This window comes from Pan troglodytes, chromosome 2, assembly GCF_028858775.2.
Source record: "Pan troglodytes isolate AG18354 chromosome 2, NHGRI_mPanTro3-v2.0_pri, whole genome shotgun sequence".
Taxonomy (NCBI): domain Eukaryota; kingdom Metazoa; phylum Chordata; class Mammalia; order Primates; family Hominidae; genus Pan; species Pan troglodytes.
In genome coordinates this window covers 117,688,193-117,712,838 of record NC_086015.1, presented here as the reverse complement: position 1 = coordinate 117,712,838, position 24,646 = coordinate 117,688,193, and the positions used below count along the sequence as shown (strand labels likewise).

At 40.0% G+C, this 24,646-nt stretch overlaps 1 protein-coding gene across 50 annotated transcripts in view; it reads left to right on the top strand.

The window, feature by feature from the left end:
* The window catches only part of ZBTB20 (zinc finger and BTB domain containing 20), an 830,436-nt gene that overhangs the window by 750,306 nt on the left and 55,484 nt on the right, over positions 1-24,646 (top strand). For 46 of the 50 annotated variants that reach the window (XM_054682140.2, XM_063806117.1, XM_063806114.1 and 43 more), the window contains 3 exons: positions 5,595-5,695; positions 13,762-13,925; positions 14,298-14,485. In XM_054682140.2, coding sequence (XP_054538115.1) covers positions 13,915-13,925; positions 14,298-14,485 — 199 coding nt within the window. In that variant the 5' untranslated portion in view covers positions 5,595-5,695; positions 13,762-13,914. Of the gene's footprint in view, positions 1-5,594; positions 5,696-6,582; positions 6,642-13,761; positions 13,926-14,297; positions 14,486-24,646 lie in introns of all 50 variants that reach the window. The other 4 variants (XM_054682141.2, XM_063806109.1, XM_063806115.1 and 1 more) reach the window with 1 other exon arrangement.

The following is a 24,646-nucleotide window of genomic DNA, read 5'->3' as shown; positions in this document are numbered from 1 at the left end:
CTGTGGTCCCAGTCCAGTAGCATCAGCATCACCTGGGAGCTTCTCAGAAATGCAGGATCACAAGCTCCACCCCAGACATGCTGAATCAGAAGCCCTCGGTGATTCGTTTGTTCATTAGAGTTTGAGAAGACTGTTAGAAGACATTCTCATCTGCAATTAGAAAGGAGGAGGGAAGGGACTATACTTATTGGCAGTTTCTGAAATAGTTCCTTCTCCTGGAGTCTGTGCTCCCAGATCTTTCCAGTGGCTCTGAACCATCGTGGAAATAAGCATCTTCCTTGTGCTGTGATCACAGCGGGAACTAGAAATGTGTCCCGTGTCCATGCTGCGTTGGAACAGTTGTTATATAGTGAAAAGAGTACAGATTTAGACTCAGAGAGATCTGGGTTTGGATTCTGGCCTCACTATCCAGTAGCTTTCTAAACTTCGACCTGTTACATAAGCCCATTAAGTCTCACTTTTCCTTATCTGTAAAATGGGTATACTAAAACATACACCATAGCATTGCTATCAGGGTTAAACAAGAACATACTCATTTATAAAAATGCCTGGTGCCGTCCCTGATAAAATTTAGACATCCAATAAATGCTAGCTGTTATTGTTACTATTACCTTTCTTGTAAACTTTAATCATGAACCCCCCATCTATAATTTTAGAATGATGTGGTGTGATTTCCTAGGACTGGGACAGGCCATACTCAAAGTAGACATCTGCAGAAAGTTCCTTACATTGATATGTGGCGGTGTATTTCATAACAGCTCTGCTCTCTAAGGGCTTCCAAGACAGATCTGCAGAAACGCCAACAATGAAACGGGCTGTAGAGAAGTGACCTACTGTCTGTTCGCCTCTGACACCATCAAGAAACTTGCCAGCCGGGTTCCAAGAGCAGATTCTTTATTACAGTGATGATGTAAGAAGCAGAGACAACAGCTGGATTTTCAGGTTCTAGGGAGAATTTGTGGCATCAGCAGCCCCTCAAAATTATCTTTTGACTTAAAAACCGAGTACACTGGATATGAAAGTCATTAAAAGAGAATAAATGTGAAACCCCATGAAGTCATTCTCACCGAATCTTTTTTAGAGTGTAACCACCCTTTAAGCAATAAAACATGACACACCATGCAGTGGTTCTGATTAATAGACGCTCAGGTGTGTACTAAGGCAAAAGGGGAAAGAAGATGGAGCTAGGTGACAATTTGCCAAAAATGAAAGTAAGATTATAGCAGCAGGATGTGGGACTGAGAAAGAAGGATTTAATTAAAGGACAGACATACTATGGTTGTATTAATTATAAAATGCACAATGTAAATCAGATTTTAGATATATTTAAAATGTACATTTATATAATTACACAAAGGATTTGTAAATTTGCCAGATAATTTTTCACTGCAATGTACTATTGATGAGTGATTTCCTTTATGATTTTAATGTAGTTGCCAGGGGGCAAAAGGAGAAGTAAGTTCTATCTGGTGAAGTGTCAATAATCTGTCCAGCCTTATGACGGGTTAGAAAGAACAATGAAGAGCTCTTGAGCCCATTTTGCTGTTTGTGTGGCTGCTGGGGTGATGCTATTTAATGGATGTCTCAATGCATAGCATGGCTCCACCATACTGGCCAAAAAGAGTTTGATTAATGCTACCTACCAAGGTTTTCCTCTGGTGAGTAACAGTGAGTCAAGCGCTCACCTGGGAGATGCAGATGAGGTCTTGTAGTATTGGAGCTAACATTTAAGAGCTGAGCTTTTCTGGCCAAGTAATAATTACTGAGATTCCCTGGAAAAGTCTGTTTTCCTCACCTAGGTAAACACTATTAGCCCCACAGCATGTTTTGTTGGGCTTTTCATCTTTGGGTGAGAGAAAATGATTCTGTTTGAGGATAAGGATAGAGAAGAGAAACAACTAATGTTTCCTCTACTACAAGAGAAGAACAAGGCAAGAAAATTTGAACAGACTCGGAGGCAATTGTCTATGCATTTCTACAAGTAAATTAGTAATATAAGGAAAGAAAAACAAGTAAACATTTAAACAAACCTAGAGAATGAGTACTAGGCTAAGCTAGGTGGAAAAAGAAGTGTTAATGTGGCATAATAGCAGATTGCCAATAGTTTGTTTCTACAAAGTAATGAATTTAACCATGGAATTACTGCATGTTTTCACCAAGAACTCCAGCTGAACACACAGCTTTTCCAAAGCATGAGAAATTTCTTTATTCTTATTTTCAGCCTGAGTTTATCACCCCAGTGGTATTTTTAACATTTTATTTGTTTTTAATTTCTGTGGGTACATAGTAGGTGTATATATTTCTGGGGTACATGAGATGTTTTGATATAGGCATGCCATGTGAAATAATCCCACCATGGAGAATGGGGTATATATCCTCTTAAGCATTTATCTTTTGTGTTACAAACAATCCAATTACCCTCTTTTAGTTATTTTAAAATGTACGATTAAGTTATTATTGACTATAGTCACTCTGTTGTGCTATCAAATAGTAGGTCGTATTCATTCTTTCTATTTTTCGTACCCATTAACCATCCGCACCTCCTCCCCAGTGGTGTTGACAGTATTGTCATAATTATTTCTGCTGGTAATGTTAGAAAACTTTGCTTCCTTGTTTTTTAAATCCACCCTCATTTTTTAGACAACATTTAACTATAAAAGATATTTATTAGTTCGGTTTGTTGAAGCAAATAAATGAAGCAAATTTGTTATATTTTGGAACACAATATATTTTTGCAGGTTACACACCCCAACCTCCCTCTCTCTGGTCTTGTCATTACTGATGATCTGTTGGGCCTCTTGGTGCCAAGTAAGCACTGATAAATATTAATCTGTGGCCTTTCATGTCTGTTATCCTTGCCCAGCCACTAACAAGGATGCGACCTTGAGCAAGTCAGTTCCCTTCATCTCTTCATCTGAAAAATGAGGGGGTTGAAGCAGATGAGCTTTTAGGTCTTTTCAATTTAGTCCCCGTTTCTATGACTCAAGGCAAGAGTGTTTATTCTTTTTAAATTCAGTTCAGCAGATTATCAGCGTAGTGCAAACTTAACGTGCAAGAAGTCATGACCCACTATAGGGTACTCAGAGTAAAAATTGTCTCAGCTTTCAAAGGGCTTATGAAGAAGGAAGACAAATTACACAAATAACCATTCTAATTGGTAGAATATGCAAAGGGAGTAGTACAGAATGTGCTAATAATATTTAAGAAGGGCACTCTCCTTTGTGAAATGCTTCATAAATGAGGTGGCATTTGGATGGCCCTTGAAGAAGCTACATGTAGACATTGAAAGAAAGGAAGAAATACCATGAACATGGTGGGAAAGAGTAGGACTTTGCTGGAGTGTAGAATGGAGTGTAGAGATAAGAGTGAGAAACTAGACTGGGCTACATTGTAGCAGCTTTGAATACCAAACTGAGAAGTTTGAATTTAATCCAATAAGCAAGGAGGACTGTAAGCAAAGAAGTGATATGTTTAGAAGGGCACTTTAGAAAAATTAATGTAATGTTTGTGTGAAGGATGGACAAGAGGTAAAGAAAAACTGGAAAAGTGAAACCAGTCAGGAGCTTTTCATAGATGTTCTCACAGTAGGTAGCAAAGGGAGAAATAGGGGTTGGTATAGAAAACAGGTATTGATTCAGGAATCACAATCAGAGTAGAATCTACAGGATTGGGTAGCTAATTGGATGTAGGAAGAAAAAAAAAACGGAAGAATTAAAGATGACTCCCCAGCTGTAGGCCCACGTAACTGGATGAAGAGAATACCAATGGCAAGAAATGGGACGTCTAGAGAAGGAACAGATTTTAAAGGAAAGACAATGAATTAAGTTCTAAACTTTCGAATTAGAAAAGCCTGTGTAGTATTTGATGGCGATGTGAACTTCTCAAAGTTAGAGACCCTGTTGTATTCATCCAGGTGCCTCATAGATGCTATATAAACACTGAATGAATGGACAAAGGAACGAGTGAACCAATAATCAGCTGTCATTTAGAATGTGGGTGTGCAGCTCTGTAGAAAAGCTAGAACTAAAGATAGCAATGTGGATGCTCTCCATGGAGAAGTGATTGTTGAGGTCAGGGAGGACTGGGGTAGAAAAAGCCTGAGGAGAGGATCTAGAGGAATGTCTACATTTAGAGAACAGAAGAAAGAAAATAAGCCAGTGAAGAAGGCAGAATAGCAGACTGAGGTATAGGGGAAAAAATAGGGTAATTCGGTGTCCTCAGGGTTAGAGCCTATGGAAGAAAATGGAGCCTTTGCAGTGAAGGACAGAGGGAATGCTCAGAACGTGCCCAGATCAATGGGTGTCACTAGAATACATTAAGAACTAAGCAATAGAGAGAGAGACTGAAATGAAATCAAGAATATCAGAAATGTGGTAAAAGTACACAATGGAACACTATTCAGCCTTCAAAAAGAAGGAAATCTTGTCATTTGCAAGAACATGGATGAATCTAGAGGTCATCCATGATATATGGGGAAAAAATAGGCTTTTTTTTGTACTAGAAAAGCCAGGCACAGAAAAACAAATACCACGTGACCTCACTTATATGGGGAATCTATAAAAGCTTAATTTATAGAAGCAAAAATTAGAATGGTGGCTGCCAGAGGCTGAGGAGACATCAGTCAAAGGACACAAAATTTCAGTTAGACAGGAGGAATAACTCTAGAGATGTACTGTACATCCTCATGACTATCGTTAATAAGAATGTAGTATATATTGAAAATTACTGAGAGTAGGTTTTAAGTGTTCTCACTGTGAAAAAGTGATAAATACATGAGGTAATTCTTTTTTTTTTTTTTTTTTTTTTTTTTTGAGATGGACTCTTGCTCTTTTGCCAGGCTGGAGTGCAGTGGTGCAATCTCGGCTCACTGCAACCTCCGCCTCCCGGGTTCAAGCGATTCCCCTGCCTCAGCCTCCTGAGTAGCTGGGACTACAGGCGTGCGCCATCACACCTGGCTAATTTTTTGTATTTTAGTAGAGACGGGGTTTCACTGTGTTAGCTGGGATGGTCTCGATCTCCTGACCTCGTGATCCTCCCACCTCGGCCTCCCAAAGTGCTGGGATTACAGGTGTGAGCCAGCACACCCAGCCGGTAATGCATATTTTAATTAGTTTGATTTAGCCATTCCACAATGTATACATGTATCAAAACATCATGTTTTATACCATAAATATATACAATTTTTATGTGTGAATAAAAAATAAATAAATATAATAAATGAAAAAAAAAGAAAAGGATACTAGAAGAATCAACTGTGGGAAGGTTGAAGGACACTGTTTCTACTTCCTTCCCCCACTGTCACCCACAACTCAGCTTCTAAGTCAGAACCACAAAATCAGCTCCACCCACACTGACAGGGTACTGTTGATGTCCCAGGCTGCACAGGCAGTTAGGTGAAAGCACTGAAAATGGAGCCTGGACAACATCCTCTCCATTCTCCCTTCCATACCTCGCCATTCTCTGGTGCAAAGATGTAGAACCAAACAACCAACCTCTCACTCAAGTCCCAAAGTTCTTTCCTATCAAAATAAATAATTGCCATCACCATCACCTGTTCATTTAACAACCTTATTTTTGTTTTTTGTCTGATCTAGATGCAGCCGCTCTCTGCTCCCTGCCCCAATGAACATCTGCACTAGGCCCAAGCCTTGGAGTAATTTACCTGAAGAGTGACACCATTGATTTTGAAACTACTGTGAGTACATTATGTCTCCAATAAAAGGCTTCTTAGTTCACTTTGTTTAATACACACACACACACACACACACAGAAAATTGTGAAAGCAGGCAAAATTTTAGATGGCTTCATTTCTTGGATCAGCAGGGTAACCAGACTCAGTCCTGAGGTGCCCACAGTGGTTCTCAACTTCCCGGCTGCAATGCACACCATGTGCATTATCATTCCCTCCTGGCCAGATGGCTGTGCCGAGCTGTATCTGAGCACACCTTGCAGGGACTGGTGCTGTTCTGCTTGGTCATCTGTGCCTCTATGTACGGTGGTGGCAGCTTCTCCTAATCTGTTTGCTTCTCATCATCCTTCCGTGCCACTGTTGAATCTCATGGTAGGTTGTCATTTCTTGCCACCCTGGTCAAATCTGTGACCAGCAGCTTTGCTTGGTTTTATTTACCTGTTGTCTGAGCTGCAACCCATGCTGTTGTCTCCTTGCTGCCCTTCCCTTGGAGCTCTGGCCTCCTTCCACCACATCTCTAAGCCACTTGTATCCAGCTCACCTCTGCTCTCTGGATGTATGGGTCTGTGTAGTTGATTTAGTTCCCGCCATGCAAGGCATTTATGTAGGAGAAGTACAGACCTTGCAAGGAAAAGTACAGAAACAATTTGGGGTAGGAGATATGATACCTATGGGAAAATACTGATGAAAGTTTGATATCAAGTATTCATTAATCATTGCTGAAATAACAGATGAATATATGCTATTTTCCAATAGAAAAGCCAGTCATTTGAATTATTTAGAAGTTCTGCATGCAAAATAACTTAATTACACATTTTAAAACAATAACTAGTTGTTATATTCACAAGTTTTCCTATATGTTATGAGGCAGGTAATGGGATGGTGTTTTACAGACTTCTATGTTACTGGAAAACGCTAAACCTGGGAGACTAACATCCCTCTTAGGCTTCAGGTAGGATATTTACATTCATATTTCTATGTCTTTAGCTATTCTGGTATAAATCAAACCTAAAGGGATGAAGCCAGAGTTTTGCTTTATTTTGTGTTGCTTTTTTACCTTTAATGCTTCCAGTCAACTGAATCATAGTTGATGGGGGCTGCTGTGTAGGTGATAGACAGGCCTGCCTTTCCCGGAGGGGAATGTGTTCTATAGTACTAATAGGACTGAGTTACTGGGGACTAAAGACATGACAGAAGATCAAACATAGTTTCTTCAGTCCACACCCACACAAGGAACTTACTTGTATATACCTTCATTCATCCTTAAGTTCAAGTGCAAGGAATATCCGAGAAATTCCCACATCTGGATAGTTTTCTGAGTTTTTCTTCATCACAGAGTAACTATGCTGATACAGATAACACAGCCTTACTATGATGCAGATGGGTTTAAAAGTTTCTATATCCTTTAAGAGGGAAAAGAGTTCTTATCACTCTTACCTTCCTGTGCTACAGAGAACCCAGATCCAGACCTAGAAATCAGGAGCTTATGTTGCCTACAGATTACAGAGAAGTCCACAAGTGAGCATGTATTTCTGTCGTAGGAAGTATTTCATCTGTGCAGAATGCCAGTGCCTGCTTTTACTTCTCATGGGCCCTAGAGAATGGACAGATTGGGTTATAATCTTTGCAGTCTTTGCTATTTAGAAACTTGGCTTTCCAATGCATAAAAGAGAAATAATAATAATAAAACAGAAACTTGCTAGGTGCAAAAATCAATAAAGAGGATAAAAAATTAAAATGTGAATCATTTGCAGAAGTATATCTCTTCTGGTGGGTTGACAATGCTTTGGGCCTAGTCACAAGGCTTGGAAGTGGGTTGGGGAGGCACATATTAAATTTTAATACCTACCCACCCCCCATACCACCTGCACAATAATGCTCAGTGGCCCTGCCTACTTAACCAGATTATTGTGATAAGTCAATGAGATGATATATATATAAAGTCTGTCACGGCAGAGGTGAGTATATTTACTCAGTCATTTAAAATTTGCTGAGCATTTACTATATGCCAGACACTGTTCTAGGAACTAGGAATATGGCAGCAAGCAAAACAAACAAAAATCCCTGCTCGGCTGAGCTTACATTCTCTTTTCTTGCTCTGTGAGTGGCAATTCGACATAATAGGTACATGGAAGCTAAGACAGAACTTATTTTAGTTTGTTCTGTCTTTCCTTCCAGAAAGTATAATTGAAAGTATAAGAGAGAAGAACACATATGTTGATTAGTCTTGCCACCCCATTCTACCCCCCAAAAAAACCCCAGAACCATTCTTTGCCCGGATGTGTGACCCAGAAGACTGGCCTTCTGGACTACATTACCCAGGCTCTCTTGTCCTTGGGCTTCCCTTTGAATTTGACCAAAAGGAGACATCAGCAGGAGATGTGAAAGTGGGGGAAGAGAGAGGTCAGGAAATGTGTTAGTTCAGCCCTCCTTCCCAACTCCAATTCTGACTGGACTCAGAATTCATCACCATTTTACTTGCCCCTTCAGTTTAAATGGTTTAAAGCTTTCCACTACTACTAGTACCTGGCAGTCTCTACTATTGCTAGTAGCTGGTGCTATCTCTCTTGAGGTCCCTTAATCTCATCTGCAGCTCCAAATACAATTTTTTCATTAAATCCTCTTTAGCTAAAAACTTTGCATGTGCCATCTATTTTTGCCAGGATCCTGACTGATACAGTTAAGAGGAAATTATACTGAAAAAAAAATTATAAATCAGCCCTGCCAAGGTTAAAAAAAATAAGATTGAGAAAATAAAATGTGTTTAATCACTAAAATATCTTAAATTGATGTGAGGACATCAGACCAGGTAGAGAAATGATAAATTGCAAGAAAACACGATAAGCCAGAGTCCCATAGGTTGGTCTCAATGAATAGACCATAGTGTCCAGGCTTGATGGGCTTCTATAGGCTAAGTGCAGCTTGCTCAACCCTCAGCTTCAAGGAGCTCATGGTGTAGTGTAGCCACAGCAATGACAAACATGTGAGCAGAAAGGAGATGTCAGGAAGTATACGGCAAGATCAAATGTTGAGGAAGAGATTGCTGGTCCTAACATTGTTTCTGCCTTTGCTACAATAACAATCCATTTGCCCCTCCCCAAAATCTAGATATCTAAACAGATTACTGAAATGAAGGGAAATGTCTTCTTTTTCTTTTGTTTTTTTCTTGCTCCAGGCTGCAGTGCAGTGGCGCCATCTCGGCTCACTGCAACCTCTGCACTCCCGGATTCAAGCAATTCTCCTGCCTCAGCCTCCTGAGTAGCTGGGACTACAGGCATGCACCACCATGCCCAGCTAATTTTTGAATTTTTGGTAGAGACAGGATTTCACCATGTTGGCCAGGATTGTCTCGATCACTTGACCTCGTGATCCGCCCGCCTCGACTTCCCAAAGTGCTGGGATTACAGGCATGAGCTACCACCCCTGGCCCGGAAATGTCTTCTTAAAGCTAACATGATGAATATCACAGAACTAACAATCCCTATGAGAGGAACTACCATTATTGAGCTCTTACCATGTGCCAGCACAAGGCAAATCACTTTACATGGCTTATCTCATTTGTTCCTCACAATAACCCTAAGCAGTAGGTATTATTATTCCCATTTTACAGATGAGGAAAATGAGGCTCAGAGATGCGGAGTAATCTACCCAGGACATACAGCTAATAGGTAGTGGAGCGCAGTTCCGCTACCACCCTTATTGGGGTGGTTTGTTACCACCTACCCTTTCTCTCCTGCCCAGATACTAAGCCTATTTAATGAGTAGGGAAATTGTTACGACTCCCGTAAGATTGGGGGAGGCATCACTGGTCTAAATTATCATGAGCCAATAGGAGGTTCCAACTAATTTTTTCCTATCTGATAAGTAACAGGCACATTACTTACCAGATAGGAAAAGACCAAGCTGATAAGTAAAAGGCACATTAACGTGCAAGAGAGGGTGGGAGCCCAGTGAAGAGAGAAAATTGGGATAGGGTGAAAGAAGAGAGCACTCTCAACACCCTGGAGACTGCTAAGAGCTCACACAGATAAAATATTTATTTTTCCATATGTTGCAGAAAGCATTGCCATCACTGTATGTGTGCAATATGTGCAAAAGAGTGTGAAATATATACATCAAATGCCGCCGATCTGGTTAATTTCCATGCATTTAACATGCTTAATACCTACCATATCATCAATATGTTTTAATGCATATTTCTTTCCACATACAATATGGTCTAGTTAGGAAAGAGCCAACATCCTCCACAGTCTTACTCACTGCTATGTTTCAGCCTAAAACTTCTTGCTGGGGCCAGCACAATGAGAGTTAAAAACCAGAAGGCTCTGCTGGCTAACTCGGCCGCCAGTCTCCTTAAAACACACTCCCAATTCTTGAAGCAGCCTTTTCTCATAACAGAAATGTTTGCAGTGAGGAGATGAAAATGTTTTTGTTCTCCTTGGACAATTGAGAGATGTTCAGTCAGAATGTCAGAACTGACCGTTGAAAGGCGGGTGCCTGCGGCCACGCTTTTTTGCCTTTTTTTTTTCTTTTCTTTTTTTGAATGCAGAGCTCCACCAGTGTGGCGGGAGGAAGTGCACAATGATTGGTCTGTTTCTCTGTGGAAGTGTTCAGGGTACACCCAGTTTTGCTTTGCATATATTTGCGAAACATCTGCCCTTTTCTTATTCTTAAGTCCTTCCCTGTCACCAGCCCCCTTTTCCTTTTTCCCTGGTTTCTTTCTTTGTTGTTGTTGGCTTGTCTAACTTTTTCATTGGAGCTTTCATTTTCCGGTTGAGGGGCGACTTCATCAGAGTGTATAATTTTAACAGAGAGAGAGGAGGAAGGGGGTGGAGAGAGAGAGAGAGAAAATGAGAGAGAGAGAGAGAATGAGAGAGAGAGAGAGAATGAGAACTGAAAAGAAAGAGACTGAGAGGCCAGAGCCTGGCAAATCAACCTTTGGCATGGTGACCAGGAGGAAGGTTCTGGTCGGGAGTTTGCCTCTCTGAAATCCGCCGGAGTCAGCCAGTGTGCTGCTGCCCTCTAAAGGCTCCAGGGAATAGTGCATCGCCACAGAGGCTTGAAAAGACTTGCCCTCAGATGTGCCATGTTTATAATTCTTTTTATACAGCCTCAAAATGTATTTTCAACTAATTATGACAAGGCTTATTCTTTCCTCCTTAATAAACTATGAACTGCAAAAATGGGGTCAATTCACAGCACCTGTGCATGTCTAGACGTAAACGGGTGCTATGTTTTAGGGTTTCTCAGCTCCGGAAAAAGGAGTCCGAAGAACCATTAGAGAGGGTGAGATAGGACATGAATTGCTTCTGAGGATGGTGAGCAGTTCTCTATTATCTGGACAGTTGGGAAACAGCCCAGTGGTATAAGGGTAAGTAAAGTGATATAAGACAAATAAGGGGGTGAGCCAAAAAGGTTGAGTTGCTAACATTTCCTGTTTATAGAGGTAGCTCCAATGCCTCTGTGCTATCAATATTCTCCCAAAGTGATCACTGAGGCAACAGGAGGGTGTGATACAAGATGTCAGGTAGGAAACAAGAGCGAATCTAGGGAAGGAAACAAGGGCATTGATATGAAGAACAATATAATTTTTGCAGTGTTAAAAATAAAAGAGTAATATATTGGTGGTTTTGCTATGTCCTTATGTTTGAAAGAAAGCTTTCTTAATTTTCTGAAGCACACATCTGAAAGTATCCTAGGCCCTGTCTATGAATATCAAAAATAAACACTTTTTTCTGCTAGGTGACATATGTCATTACTGTTTTGACCCTATATTTAAATGAATCGTGAGGGCCAGCCTAGCCTTACTGAGCAAAATAGTCCTGCTCTTATTAAATACCCCTCACAGACTTCAAGCAAAAGCAGCCAGTCAGGTAGTTTTGCTACCTTGCTGCATAAAAAGTAGGAAACTTAATTGGGATTCAGACTATGACCGTTCTTAAAATACACTTTAATTTCAGCTTCATTTCATTCTGTCCACAATCAATTATTGAATGACAGCTTTGTCTAAGCTACATTGCTTAATAGTATAGACAAGGCAGTAAACTCTGGGAGGGAAGGAACCAGTCCTGTTTTATTCTTTAGCCCATGTTGGCACATCATGGGTACATCATAAATATTTGTAAAATGAATATGTAAATGAATGAATGACAGGAGAAGGAAGAAGAAAAGAATAGGTGAACACTAGGAATACTAAAATAACTAAGACATTTCCTTACCTTCAGAGAGCTTACAGTCTCACAAGAGGGATATGCACATAAATAGCCATTATTGAAATAAAATTGAGTGAGTGAAATAAGATTAAGAAAAAAAAGAGCTTAGGCATTTCGGAGAAAGACCTAGGGAGGAATTCACTGTGGGGAGTGAAGTCCTATCTGGCAGAGAGGAATCAAGACAGTTATAAGATGAAGACACCATTTAATAAGTATGAAGGATAATAAGTATGATTTCAACAGGGCAGAGATGAAATATGGGATATTCAAAGTAAGAGAAAACTTGAGCAAAGATGTAGAGCCCAGAATGTAGATTCCCAGGATGTTCTGGAGGATATTCAAGAAATCTGAGGGTACAGTATGGCCAATATATAGGACACATGAAAAAAGTTAGAAGAGATACGGAACTGACCTTGAGTGTCAGGCTAATGTAGTCATCTTGGATTTAGTGAATGCAAAGAAGCAGGCCTAGAGGAGTGAAAGAGGATGGAGAGCCAGTTAGTAAACAATCAGCTAGATAAAAAGCAGTAGGTGATTGCAGTGAAATTGGAATGGAAACACAGATGTGAAAAAAAATTTGAAGGAAGCAGAACTGTAAGAACTTATTGATGAATTGGCTTTAAGGCAAAGGAAGGTGTATAGTGACGCTGAGGTTTCCAACCTGGTGGTAGACAACAGTGATAGAGATATGGACCTTAGAGAAAGCATTGGTTTTAATAAAGGAGTTGGGCTTTAGCAACTTTGATCTTGGCTACATCTTTAAACTGAAAATCAGAATACCAGCTCCTTCAGGGTCCATGTAGACACTCAAGATTTGGGGGTTACTCCCATAGTCACCATTCAAAAATCAATTGATAAGGTCTTATAATTTGTTGCTTCTCTTGTATTGGCTTCCTCCATACTGAAAAAGATGTCTGACAGCCTCACCTCTATTCTAATCTTTGCCATGCCATCTCTGCCTCCTGCCCTCTGAAGAAACAGATTTTATTTCACAACCTGTTGGACTGAAAACACAGCATACTAATCATAACACCATATTCTGCGAGGGCAGATTTAACTACCCAGCACAACAAATTTAAATACAAAATATTCTGCCTAACAAGTCCATTACCATGCTCATAGAAACAAGGGAAACATGGAAACAAATCTACTTACAACAAATTCTGTACCACACATAGTCTTCTACAAATAAAATAAATGCTTTTTCTGGTCATGTCCACATAATGATAGAAAAAGACATAAATCCAAGGGAATTGGAGAAATGTTCAGGAACTATTACTAATAAACCAGTTTGGCTGTGGTCTAGGGTCTGTGTAGTATAAGCTAAGTATTTGTTAATTTCATATTAGTTGCATTGTCCTGGGGAGAGGAGACCTGAGCTGACTGATAGCTGTGCTGTTTTACTACCTATTCCTGACCCCATATAACAATTAGTAACAATTACTTTCTAATTCCCTTCACCCTTCTCTTCCTCATGTCCCAAACACACAATCACACCCTAAACTCCAGGACGATGCACCAAATCAAAAATCTTAGGCGTAGGATGAGTAAAGAGTTGGAGTAGAAAAATCTCTGCATGAGAGTTGGAGTAGAAAAATCTCTGCATGACACCTTCCCTCTTTAGCTACTAGAATCTAAGCTCTTCTTTTCACTTTTCACTTGCTACTCTAACAGAAACCTCCCATCACTACCCCCTCATCTGTACAGGCTGCAAATATAAATTGTGATTTGAAATTTTATTTAAAATGAAATCTAAATAAGAGCAAGAAAGTTGAATGTTCCTTAATGTAGTCCACGAGTAGAAATTTAAAGTTGGAAGGAACCTTTAAGGCCTTCTAATCCAAGCCCTTTATTTTACAGATGAGGAAACTGAAGCCCAGAGAGGTGAAGTGAGGTGCCCAAGGCCACACAGCAAGTTAGAGGCACAGCTAGTACGGTAGCTCAAGTCTCCTGACTCCCAGTCCAGTGCTTCTCCCATTACTCCACGAGTCCTGTCTCTAAGCTTCCTGACAAATGCTAGAACGGTAAAACTTCCACTAGTATTTTTCCAGACCATGTTAAAACTCCTAAGGGGGGAAGAGGGATGCTTTCTTGGATAATGTCAGCCATACGTAGCTCAAGCTGTCTAAAGTTCTGGGACAGGGTCTTTTTATGCAGCCAACAGAGTCCAAATGTGGTGCTGTTTGCTTGGCCCATATGCTTTCATGTGTTCCCAGTTAGGCCATTACTGGAGGGAAAAAAAACAAGAATCAGCTTGTTTTAAAACAAGGGACATACTGGACTCCCTCCCATCCCCCTTCAGAAAAAAAAAATCAAGTTATCTTTAACAGATTCTAAAAATGCCTTTTCCCAAATATGCAGTCAGTTCCTTCAAAGGGCCCTTTGTTTATTTTCAGGAAGAAACCCAAGACAGCTGAAAACCAGAAGGCATCTGAGGAGAATGAGATTACTCAGCCGGGTGGATCCAGCGCCAAGCCGGGCCTTCCCTGCCTGAACTTTGAAGCTGTTTTGTCTCCAGACCCAGCCCTCATCCACTCAACACATTCACTGACAAACTCTCACGCTCACACCAGGTCATCTGATTGTGAGTACACCACTAAGGTGATGGTGTCTTTGCAGTGCTTGGAGTAGTGCTTCTCCCCTGGGTTCTGGCTTTTCTACTTTCAGAGCAAGCTCTTTGCATTTGGTCTTCTAAAGCAGCCAAAAGTAATGTGCCACCATTTTCATTCAGCCAATATCTATAAGTTTTCAAAGCTAGAGTGTATTTAAAAGCCAGGTGACATGCCATTTGGCCTTAAAAGGCTGATTAATTACATAAAACACGTTCTTTTCATAACACTAACCCAGAAAAAGAAGTTTTGTTGCTGGTATCCATTTATTCTTGATCTGGATAACGGCACTTCCACAATTACTAAATTGAACAACCAAATGTGGACCTCAGAAGGCCAGTTAGACACAAGGAAACATCCATTTTGAAATTACATAACACAAGTCAGATTTGCATTAGTTATTGGAGTCTCATGTAGCTTGGCTGAATTTCTGTCTTTCCAGTTTTTAATTTATTTTGAAGTGGTTAAAGGATAGCATAAATTTACAGAAGAAAAGAGAATGGCTTCCAAGAATTCAGAAGCCACCCAGACTTCACACAGCCAATGAGAATCCAGGTTAAAAATATTTTTTAATTAAAAAAACTGCCTAAGGGCTAAATTTGGAAATGGGCAGCTTAATGAGATCGTCGCTATTGAAATCACTTCTTTGCTGTTTATTTTTGCCATCTTCCCACTAATCTGGGAGTCACTTCTTCTAATTCTATTTTAAGCAAGTTGATAAATCACGTTTAGGAGATTTTTTTCTTTTTCTGAAATGTAACCCAATACTTCAGAGAAAAAGAAACATGTGTGTTGACAATGGAAAGGAATGAAATAACTTTGGAGTCGAATCCAAAAGAATATTCCTTTTAGTCTTAACATACCCAACAAGTCTTCTGAACTGATCTCCATAAAGGATGTCTGGTAACATGCAAATAACTGGCATATTCTTCTTTAAAATGAGTAACATAAGACCTGCAAAGTTTTATTTCAAAAATAAAATTTTGTCCACAAAGACAAAAATTATTAGGAAATGAGATTCTAAATCTTTTATTGTTATTTTTCTGACAGAACAAATGTAAAATTCTGCAAAGAAGGCAAGAGACAATGGTCCAGGAGATTCCATTCTCTACTTGCTTCATCATGATAGTCTCTAAAGAGAGGGAAATGAGCTGGCGGCAGGATTGGGGTGAAGAGAGCTTGTTCTGTTTAAGGTTGGGCTAAGACCATATTCTAGCCGTCACTAGAAAATGAAAAGGGAAGTAACGTGAGACAAATCTCTGTGGCCTATGTGATTTGAACAGTCGAAGTTGAGGCTTCTATAGAGAAACCAGGGGGCAGAAGCAGGGACTGTGTCCTGAGGACCGTCCTAATAGTCACATCCTTGGACCTTCTTGCCTGGCAATCTTCAATGTAATAGTAATGACAGAAAGAATTGGAAAGTAGAGTGGCACAGTGCCCATAGGCATGTGCACACTGTCCCTTCCCACCAGGAAAATAGCCCGTTCCTGTGGTGAAGGGCCTGGAGTTTCTACATGCAGGTCTTCATTACCCGGCTTTCTGCCACACCTTATGGGTATGGATTACATAGAATTGCCTTAGCCCAGAAATCTTCTGTTACAGCAAAAATGAATGTTTTGTGAATAGAAAAAGCATTGGGCTTCACTTATTGTGCTTTATCATAAGCATCCTCTGGCCAGGCCTTAGCATTGGCATGAAGTAAGTTTCAGGAACAGCGCGAGTATGGTGTCACCATACATCTCCTTGGTGGCCCTGGGGAAGCCAGTGGATGTGAGCTCAGTTGGAAAAACAAACCAGGAGGAGAAACCTGATCTCCAGCTGTTTTTAGACAGTCACTTTGATTTTGCCATTAAGATGTGTAAGTCTTCTCTGTTCCAACCTGTTGTTTGAATTGATTATACTTTTCTCCAAATATATTTGGATTGTAGTTTGTCCTGATTTGAGCCTACACTTAGAAGAAAATTGTTTTTAGGAAAGATTCACAGAAATCTGTCCATTTGGAGATTGCTTGAGAGAAGACAGGAAAAAGGTTTATTTTAAGCTGTTAAAATTTTTGGATGCTCTTCTTGCATTCAAGAGGATTTTTTTTTTTTTTACTTTCAAATGTCATTCTTACCATAGATTAATTTAAAAGCCTAATTTCTTTAAGGTAAAATATTCAGTTCCTATTTAGAACCAACAGATTTGGGGCATTTAAAAATAGTGCCCTTGACTTGTTAGTCTCTTTAACTTCAGAAACATTCCACCAGTGTGTGTTGTTCCAAGCTTTCACAAGTGCTTGAATTTTTATAGCACCTTTTTATTTGTCATGTGTTTAGCAAAATTATTCTTAGTCATGATTTAATGCCCATATCCTGTCAGTATGATCCTTCCCAATTTACAGATGAGAAAACCGAGAAAACTGACACCCAGGTAGATGAAAGACTCGCTTGTGGTTAACTCATTTGGGTACCGAGGGGTGTTTATGGATTTGCTCTCATTGTGAGAGCATTTCTTATTGGAATTCTCTGTTCTGAGCCCAAAGACGGCATTCCTGGCTCTGAACAGGCATCTTGAAAATGTGCAACTACTCATATTGGTGACTGGGTTGTAAAACATGATGGATAAAGCATCGCCACAAAAGAAAAGTCAGCTCTGCCTATGAACTGACATGGGTGGGTAAGCCACCATCTTTTTTGCATATGAAGGACACAGGCTGTGTTTTACAGCAAAGATGACAAGTCTGACCCCCTAAATTCTCAGTTGACTGTTTAACCTCCTGAGCCTCTTCAAATTCGGCAAAAGATCCCAGTGGTATTCAAACAAGAAGAAATATAGTTGAGATATGCTTTCTTTTGTGAGATGATGAGGTTAATATTGCTGCTAAAATGTATGTTGCTTTGCAGTGCGCCTACTAACACAATTTCCTTTTAGCAATATTCCCCCATTACCCCCTAGCTTACCACCTCTTCACCATTGCTAAAAATCTAATGGTAAGCAAATTCATATGGTGATAATGGAAGGCATTAAGATGAGTTATGGAATCTGAAGGGTAAAAAACACCCTAGGTGTTTGATAGAGCAGTTACTCACTAAGCAAGCTGAGTATGAGCTGAGCCAAGTGCTCCCTTTAAATGCTTAAGCAGGACTAAACCAAGTCAGTAAAGCAGACGAAGCTCTCCATATGAAAAACCTTTCTTGACAGCTATCAAGCTGTAGCACATCACAGTCATATACATGTGATAGACGCGACCAGAACTTTTACTTGCATATTTCTTCCATTTTGTTTTCCCCCAAATAAGGCTCCCATTGAAAGAAGTGATTTTCCTCCCTGTGGCCATCCTCCCTACTTCTGCTGTAGATCCACCTATTCTGATGTCTTTCTTTTGTTGGAAGCTGATATTCGTGGTGACTTACCTTCCCATGTTTTACACCGGCCTCATCAGACTGTCTCATTTTTTGTGTCTTTGCCAAGATGCACTTACGCATGAACAGTTTTTATTTATTTTTCATTGAACCTTTACACATTTCCAAACTGTTGTGTGGGTGGGTTTAACTTTAGCTCCGTAGGTAGCATCACTCCGCTGGGGCTGGACACTCACAGAGGCCAGTGGGCTCTTCCTTTTCCAACTCTTGCCATCCACCTTCCTTGGCCTCCCCCTCCCAACCATTTGCTTCACCCGCCCAAGTCTGTGTGATTAAAATTTTTAGTACACTTGGCTCATTTTGAACTTTTAAGCAATTTTTTAGAGAACAAAACAGAGGATTTTTATGGCAAACTCCATTAATGCCACATTAAGGCTGACATTTTAATTACCCCAAAGTCAGGAAATGCAAAGTTCAGGTTCCCACAGCAACAGAAACTGTCCCCTTGAGTGCTGGCATCACAGCAGATTCTTTCATTCCCTGATTACACAACACTGGGTGTGGGGACATTGTTTTTATCCACGTATGTGGAAAGGAGCACAGCTTTTATCCTTTGATTTTTTTCCTGTAACTACAGTTGAGGATATGGGTCTTTAGCTTCCCTCCCAAAACCATCTATACGTATTATCCTGGAACGGAAGACTATTACAGCTCTACATGTGCACACGGACAGAATTAAAGTTGCTGTGGGAACATTAACTCTGATTTCCGGACTTCTGTGCCAGTCACATTTAAACCATAATGTTGTAATTTTTGGCATGTAATAAATGTGCATTTCATGTACACAGACAGAAAGAAGCATAAAATGTATTTTAAAGAGCAATTAATTACTAACTTTGTGATTAAAAAACATTTGGTGCATGTTCCTTCCCATTTAGCATCAGCTGCTGGTCTTAGCCAGGCCTAATAGATGACATACTGTGTCTCATCCTGTAACTCAGATGTACTTACTGTATGTTCCTGTTCTTCCAGATAATTAATTCCCTTAGTAAAGCTGTAGGGGGAAAACAAAATGGAAGGAATATGCAAGCATGTAAATAGGGTAAGGGATATTTCGAAGGAAATTATTCATTTCTGTGAATAAACCTTTTAGTCCCTGATAACGAGCCAGAAATCTGCTAAGTGGGTGTAGACAAAGGTTTCTGGCCATCTTAGAGCATCTGGTTCAGGGCCATCAGAACAACTTGAAAGCAGATTTCCCCTTGAATTGCAGGCATGCCCACTGGGGGAGTGATTTTACTCTGTAAAAACTTATAGGCTTAAGGCTTAAAAAGTTATTTTACTCTATAACAACTTTTTAGTCTATGCTGTATTCAAACTGGAAAGTAAAAGTTATAGGGAATCAGGTAAGATGAGGGCTTTGCTAAAGAACCCCTGACTTAAAGAGTAATTTTTTTTCTTCCTTTACATTTAAATCTGGTTTACCCATTTGTGTTAGAGAAGGCAGTGTTTCAAAATAACTGTTTGAACGGGTTTGTGATTGAAAGGCGTTAGTAGCAATACTCTATGGTGCCGTGTTTAAAAATGCGAATGCTTGAGTATATATTTGAAACCAGATGAAATAAAAAACTTTACTGAAAGGATGTATAGCTTAAACTCTAGGTAAGGCTTTAAGGGAGACACGCTCAATGAAGAACCTCGTGCTATCCGTTCATTCTGTCTCCTGTTGTGTATTTCTTTTTGTTCAGTTTGGTTGCATATGATATTTAACCTTTAAGAAAAATACTTCAGTTTTACAGGGCTCTGATTTGCTTTTACTTGGGCTGTCTGTATGTGTGAATGTATGTCTGTATGAGTGAAAACTGCTCAAGCAAGTTTGAAGGTCTCTTTGGCAAATTTGACTGCATGTTCAGAAAGTTTCCAATCGGAAAGCTGATTCAGTGTAAAACCTTCCAAAAACTTCCTGAGGCACCTGTTCACATGAAAAGATTGGATTTCTGTTGGAGGTGCTCAGAAGGCAGTGTTTATAACTGAAGATCTCTGTTTGGTGTGCCAAAAAATGAAAAACATTTTGGCCCCAGAAAACCTCCATAAATGTTCAAAATGTATAATCAAACAAAAGCTTCATTTGGATTCAAATGCATGTATCTCAGCAGATGTGTCTAAACTAACTGGAATCCCACAGGAGCAGCTGAACTGGATTTTGGTATGTCTTGATAACTGAAAGAGTTATTCTTAGACTTTGGAAGGACAAAAATGGTCCATCTGTGAAGAACCGTAATAGAGACATGGCAAAAAACAGCATCCTCTGAAAGAGTTTATTTATGGAATTTAGGACAAGTTGGACAATCCTGAAAACATTTTAGGGTCACACTAATTTGCAGAGAAAATATAGCCAAAATGGAATGGAATAACAACCACAGACAGTTACTATCCAATGGCTTGTTATTAATTTTCTAATAAATTCCATATCAGTTAAGCAGTAATAGAGTGTCTTTGGTACAACTAAGTGCTCTCGTTGCCCCCAGTGTTCTGCATTCTGCTTTATTCTATGTTCTGTAAGGAATTATATATTTATCTTTTCATTTAAACTGTTTTTCTGTCATTTCATTGCCAAGTAAGCCCCTCATCTGTTAAATGTGGATTTCATGTCATTAAAGATAGTCTTTCCCGTTTTAAAAAGTCATCTTTCTGCCTCTTAGTTAATTGATATATAATCTCTTTGGAATTTTTTCGTTACCTTTTATACCCTTTATTTAGAGATTTTAGTGCTTAGTCCAGCACTTATACATTGGAAGGCCAGTTCGTTTTTTTTATTTGCTCTAATTTCCTAGAGTTTCCACTTTGTGCATTTGGGGACACACTTATTTTAAAAAAGCACAGGTCTTGAAACTTTGTATCTTAATCTACCTCTATTTTTTAAATTGGCCCTCTTTTTATAAAACTTATTATTTCCCTACAACACCAATTTAACTGGGTTTCTTCCATAGTCACTTAATGCAGTAATTTCTGGTAGTCGTTCTTATTCATTCATTCGTTTAGTCATTAATGTAGTCGTTGATCAAATGTTATCAGATCCCTCATTCTGCACCAAGTCCTCAGCTAAGATTAGGGACGAAGATAGGAATGAGACCCCATCCCCACACTTTGGAACATAACAGGGTAAATATAAATGCAGAATTAAAGTGTTCCAGTATGCACAAAATGCTACAGAGCCCCCGAGGAAAGAGCCTCTTGAAGTGGAAAGAGCTCCACACCAAAAATGAAATTAAACTGGATCATAAAGGAGTGGGCATTTGTAAAGTAGAAGGCAGAAGTAATGGCATTCCAGGCAGAAGGAACAGAAAGAAGCAAAACCATAGAGGCACAAACAGAGCGCAGAGTTTTCAGAAAACAGAACAGTTCAGTTATGACACTGAGGCCTTCTTATACTTTGCCTCATTTTAATCATGGGAAGATTTGTATTTGGGTAACATTGTCTATTGTTATAATTCAGCTGAGCTGAATCCTATATCCATTTTAGAGACATTTGCTTTCCAAATATATAATAAAGCAAGACATCTACTTATTTTCTAATAGGCAAAAGAACCCTTCCTTCCACACAGCCAGTCAAAGTAAGAAAGTATTCTGAGGGGGCCAGGCGCAGTGGCTCACGCCTGTAATCCCCGCACTTTGGGAGACCAAGGCAGCCAGATCATGAGGTCAAGAGATCGAGACCATCCTGGCCAAATGGTGAAACCCTGTCTCTACTAAAAATAGAAAAATTAGCTGGGCATGGTGGCACGTGCCTCTAGTCCCAGCTACTTGGGAGGCTGAGGTAGGAGAATCGCTTGAACCCAGGAGGCGGAGGTTGCAGTGAGCCGAGATTGCACCACTGCACTCTAGCCTAGTGACAGAGCAAGACTGCATCTCAGGAAAAAAAAAGAAAGTATTCTGAAGGACCTAGTGATGATTTTGATCAGTAAATCACAAAATAAATTTTCTTTTTATATTTCTTTTTTGTTTAAACAGGGTCTGGCTCTGTTGCCCAGGCTGGAGTACAGCGGTGCAATCTCAGCTCACTGCCACCTCTGCCTCCTGGGCTCAGGCAATCCTCCCACCCAGCCTCCTGAGTAGCTGGGAACATAGACTTGTGCCACCACAGCCAGCTAGTTTTTTGGGGGGTTGTTTGTTTGTTTTTTAGAGGTGAGATTTTATCATGTTGCCCAGGTTGGTCTCGAATCCTGAGCTCAAGCAATCCGTCTGCCTCGGCCTCCCAAAGTGCTGGGATTACAGGCATGAGCCACCACACCTGGCTCAGAATAACTAATTGTTGAGAAAAGTTCATTCATGGAGCCAGAGTCACCTACAGGTGTCATGCTGGAACTTTGTCATTGATTTGTGGCCCTTCCCGACTCTAACAGTCTGTCCTCTTATGAAATCCTCCCAGGTCCCTTGGCAAGTCTGGTCTCAATGCCCATTGGCTCAAGTTACACTGTGTCATATTGCTCTCCCAAACAGTGCATAGATATGATTATCCACATGTAATTGTTAGGGCCCAATGCTGATTTTCAGGGTTCTGTTCTTCATCTTGCCATCTCATCCCATGCAGGAATACATCTTTAATTCTTATCTACAGCTGCTAGTGACAGTTTCATGTGTGCTTCCTCTGTTCATGGCAGATTTCATTATATAAAATTAGTGCTTCTCCAAATCTGTCAAGACTTCTCACATCCTTACTTAAAATAAAAGAGGCCACATGCACTACTGCCCTTAGAGTTGGATCATTTAGGATTGATTGAGAGCAAGCATGAGGATTCTTTAAGGACTTCTTGCTTTAAGGAAATTTCAAGTCGGATCTTTCCACCAGTCACCTCACACTAGGTACCATAATCACGTACCTTATTACTTCATCAGCAGAATCCCTTTTTTTTTTTTTTTTTGCTTTCTTTTTTGCTTTTCTTCTGCCTCTGAATCATTTGTTCTCTCTGAGGAATGTGTGCCAGTTCTAACTTTTTATCAGCAGTGCAAGATTAAAGGTTACCTGGTCTATACCCATTATTGTACACATGAGAAAACTGAGGCCCAAATAACACAAGTGTTATAACGAAAGTTTCCCAGCATAATGAGTGACAGAGTCAGAAACAGAACCCTGCCCTTTCTCCCACCATTTATGCTGCCTGTTACTAAGTCTGCTTCTGGACAAACTTAATGTTCTCTGAACAGAAAGGAGTCAGGACTATTCATCCATCAATATAGTGGATGCTTTCAATGTGGAGGACCACAGGCTAAGTATTGTGCAGGATGCAGTTTTATAAACTGGAGCCCTAGGCTCAGAGACTTAGAGTCTTGTAGAGAAGATCAAATAACATTCACAAACAACTTCCATGCAGCGAGGTTAAAGATATGTCCCCATACACAGAGACCCACCGGAGCATTGATTCACTCACTCAGCAAGTATGTATAGAATATATCTTTTGTGCCTGTCACTACAGTGAGTTCCATGAGGACACAAAGGTGGAGAAAAACAGACCCCACCACCAAGAATCTTAAAACAATATGTATCCTCACATCACCAGTATCTGAGAATTTAGAAAGTTTGTAAAGTATATTTTAATCCAGTTAACAGTAATATCTAGGTAGGTTTATTAGACATGGCTCCATTTGAGCTCTTTTGAAAGACTGGAAATGAGGCATCAGGACTAGGTATGAGGGGTTTGCACCTCTGTTGCAGAGCTGTGGAAGGGTGTTAAGTAGGGCCTACCATGAGCAAGATTTTGAGAAGATCTAATTTGGCAGCCTGGATGTGAGAAGGAGCAACTGGAGGAAGGAGAGGGTCCAGACAGCACTGTCAGTATTTCACACTATTGGTGACCTGAAGGGGGCGGTAATAGGAGGAATGGGGAGGATCCAGGTGCAACAGATTTTGTGGATGAGGGTAGACAGCTCTGGGAGCTGAGTGTTAGTTACAACAAAGGCAGTTATCAAAGATAACTCCAAGGTATCAAGTAAAGATGAAAAGCATTTAAAGGAATCAAATTGAATTCCATTTTATATAGTGCCGAGTATGAGCTACCACAGGTGTTCCCAGTGGAGACAACTAACACTGAGTTACAAACAGGGTCCTGGGGCACAGCAGGAATGCGTGAGATTAGGACTAGCACTTTGGCCAAGAGCACTATAAGCCATAAATATGGGAGTAAACTTCAAAGAAGTCTTTGTTGAGAGAAAAAAGGAAAGCAAAACCTTGGGAAATATTTACATGAGTGGTAAGAAAGAGAATGAAGAATGAATAAATAGAGGAAAAGAAAAGAGGGTTCTAAGGGATAGGAGAAAAACCAGGATAGTGCAGAGAGACCATCAGGGAGAGGAAGGATCAGCAGTCAGTATCAGGTGCCACAGACACCAACGAGGGAGAGACCTAGGAAAAGATTACCTTAGGTTTTGGGATTACTAGCCTCCTGATTGTTGTCAAGAAAACAGAATCAGATGTGTCACAAAAAAGACCATAAAGAGGGGTTCAGGAGCAAACATAGGATAAATGGGAAAGCAACTATTACAAAGTACAAGTTTAATGTTTTAAAAAGAAATAATGAATGGGTAACTCAAAAGTGGAGTAATGAATATTTTTATGATACAAGAGTTCCTAGCCCATTATAGACTGAGAAAAACCAGTGTTAAGGGAGACTCTGCAATTAAATAGGCAAAGTGAGAAGGAATTAGATCTTCCATTTCACAGGGCCATTGGAATGGTAAATATATGCGAAAGGAATTTGAAGGCACTACCCAAGCCCAGTGAGGCAGTAATTATAT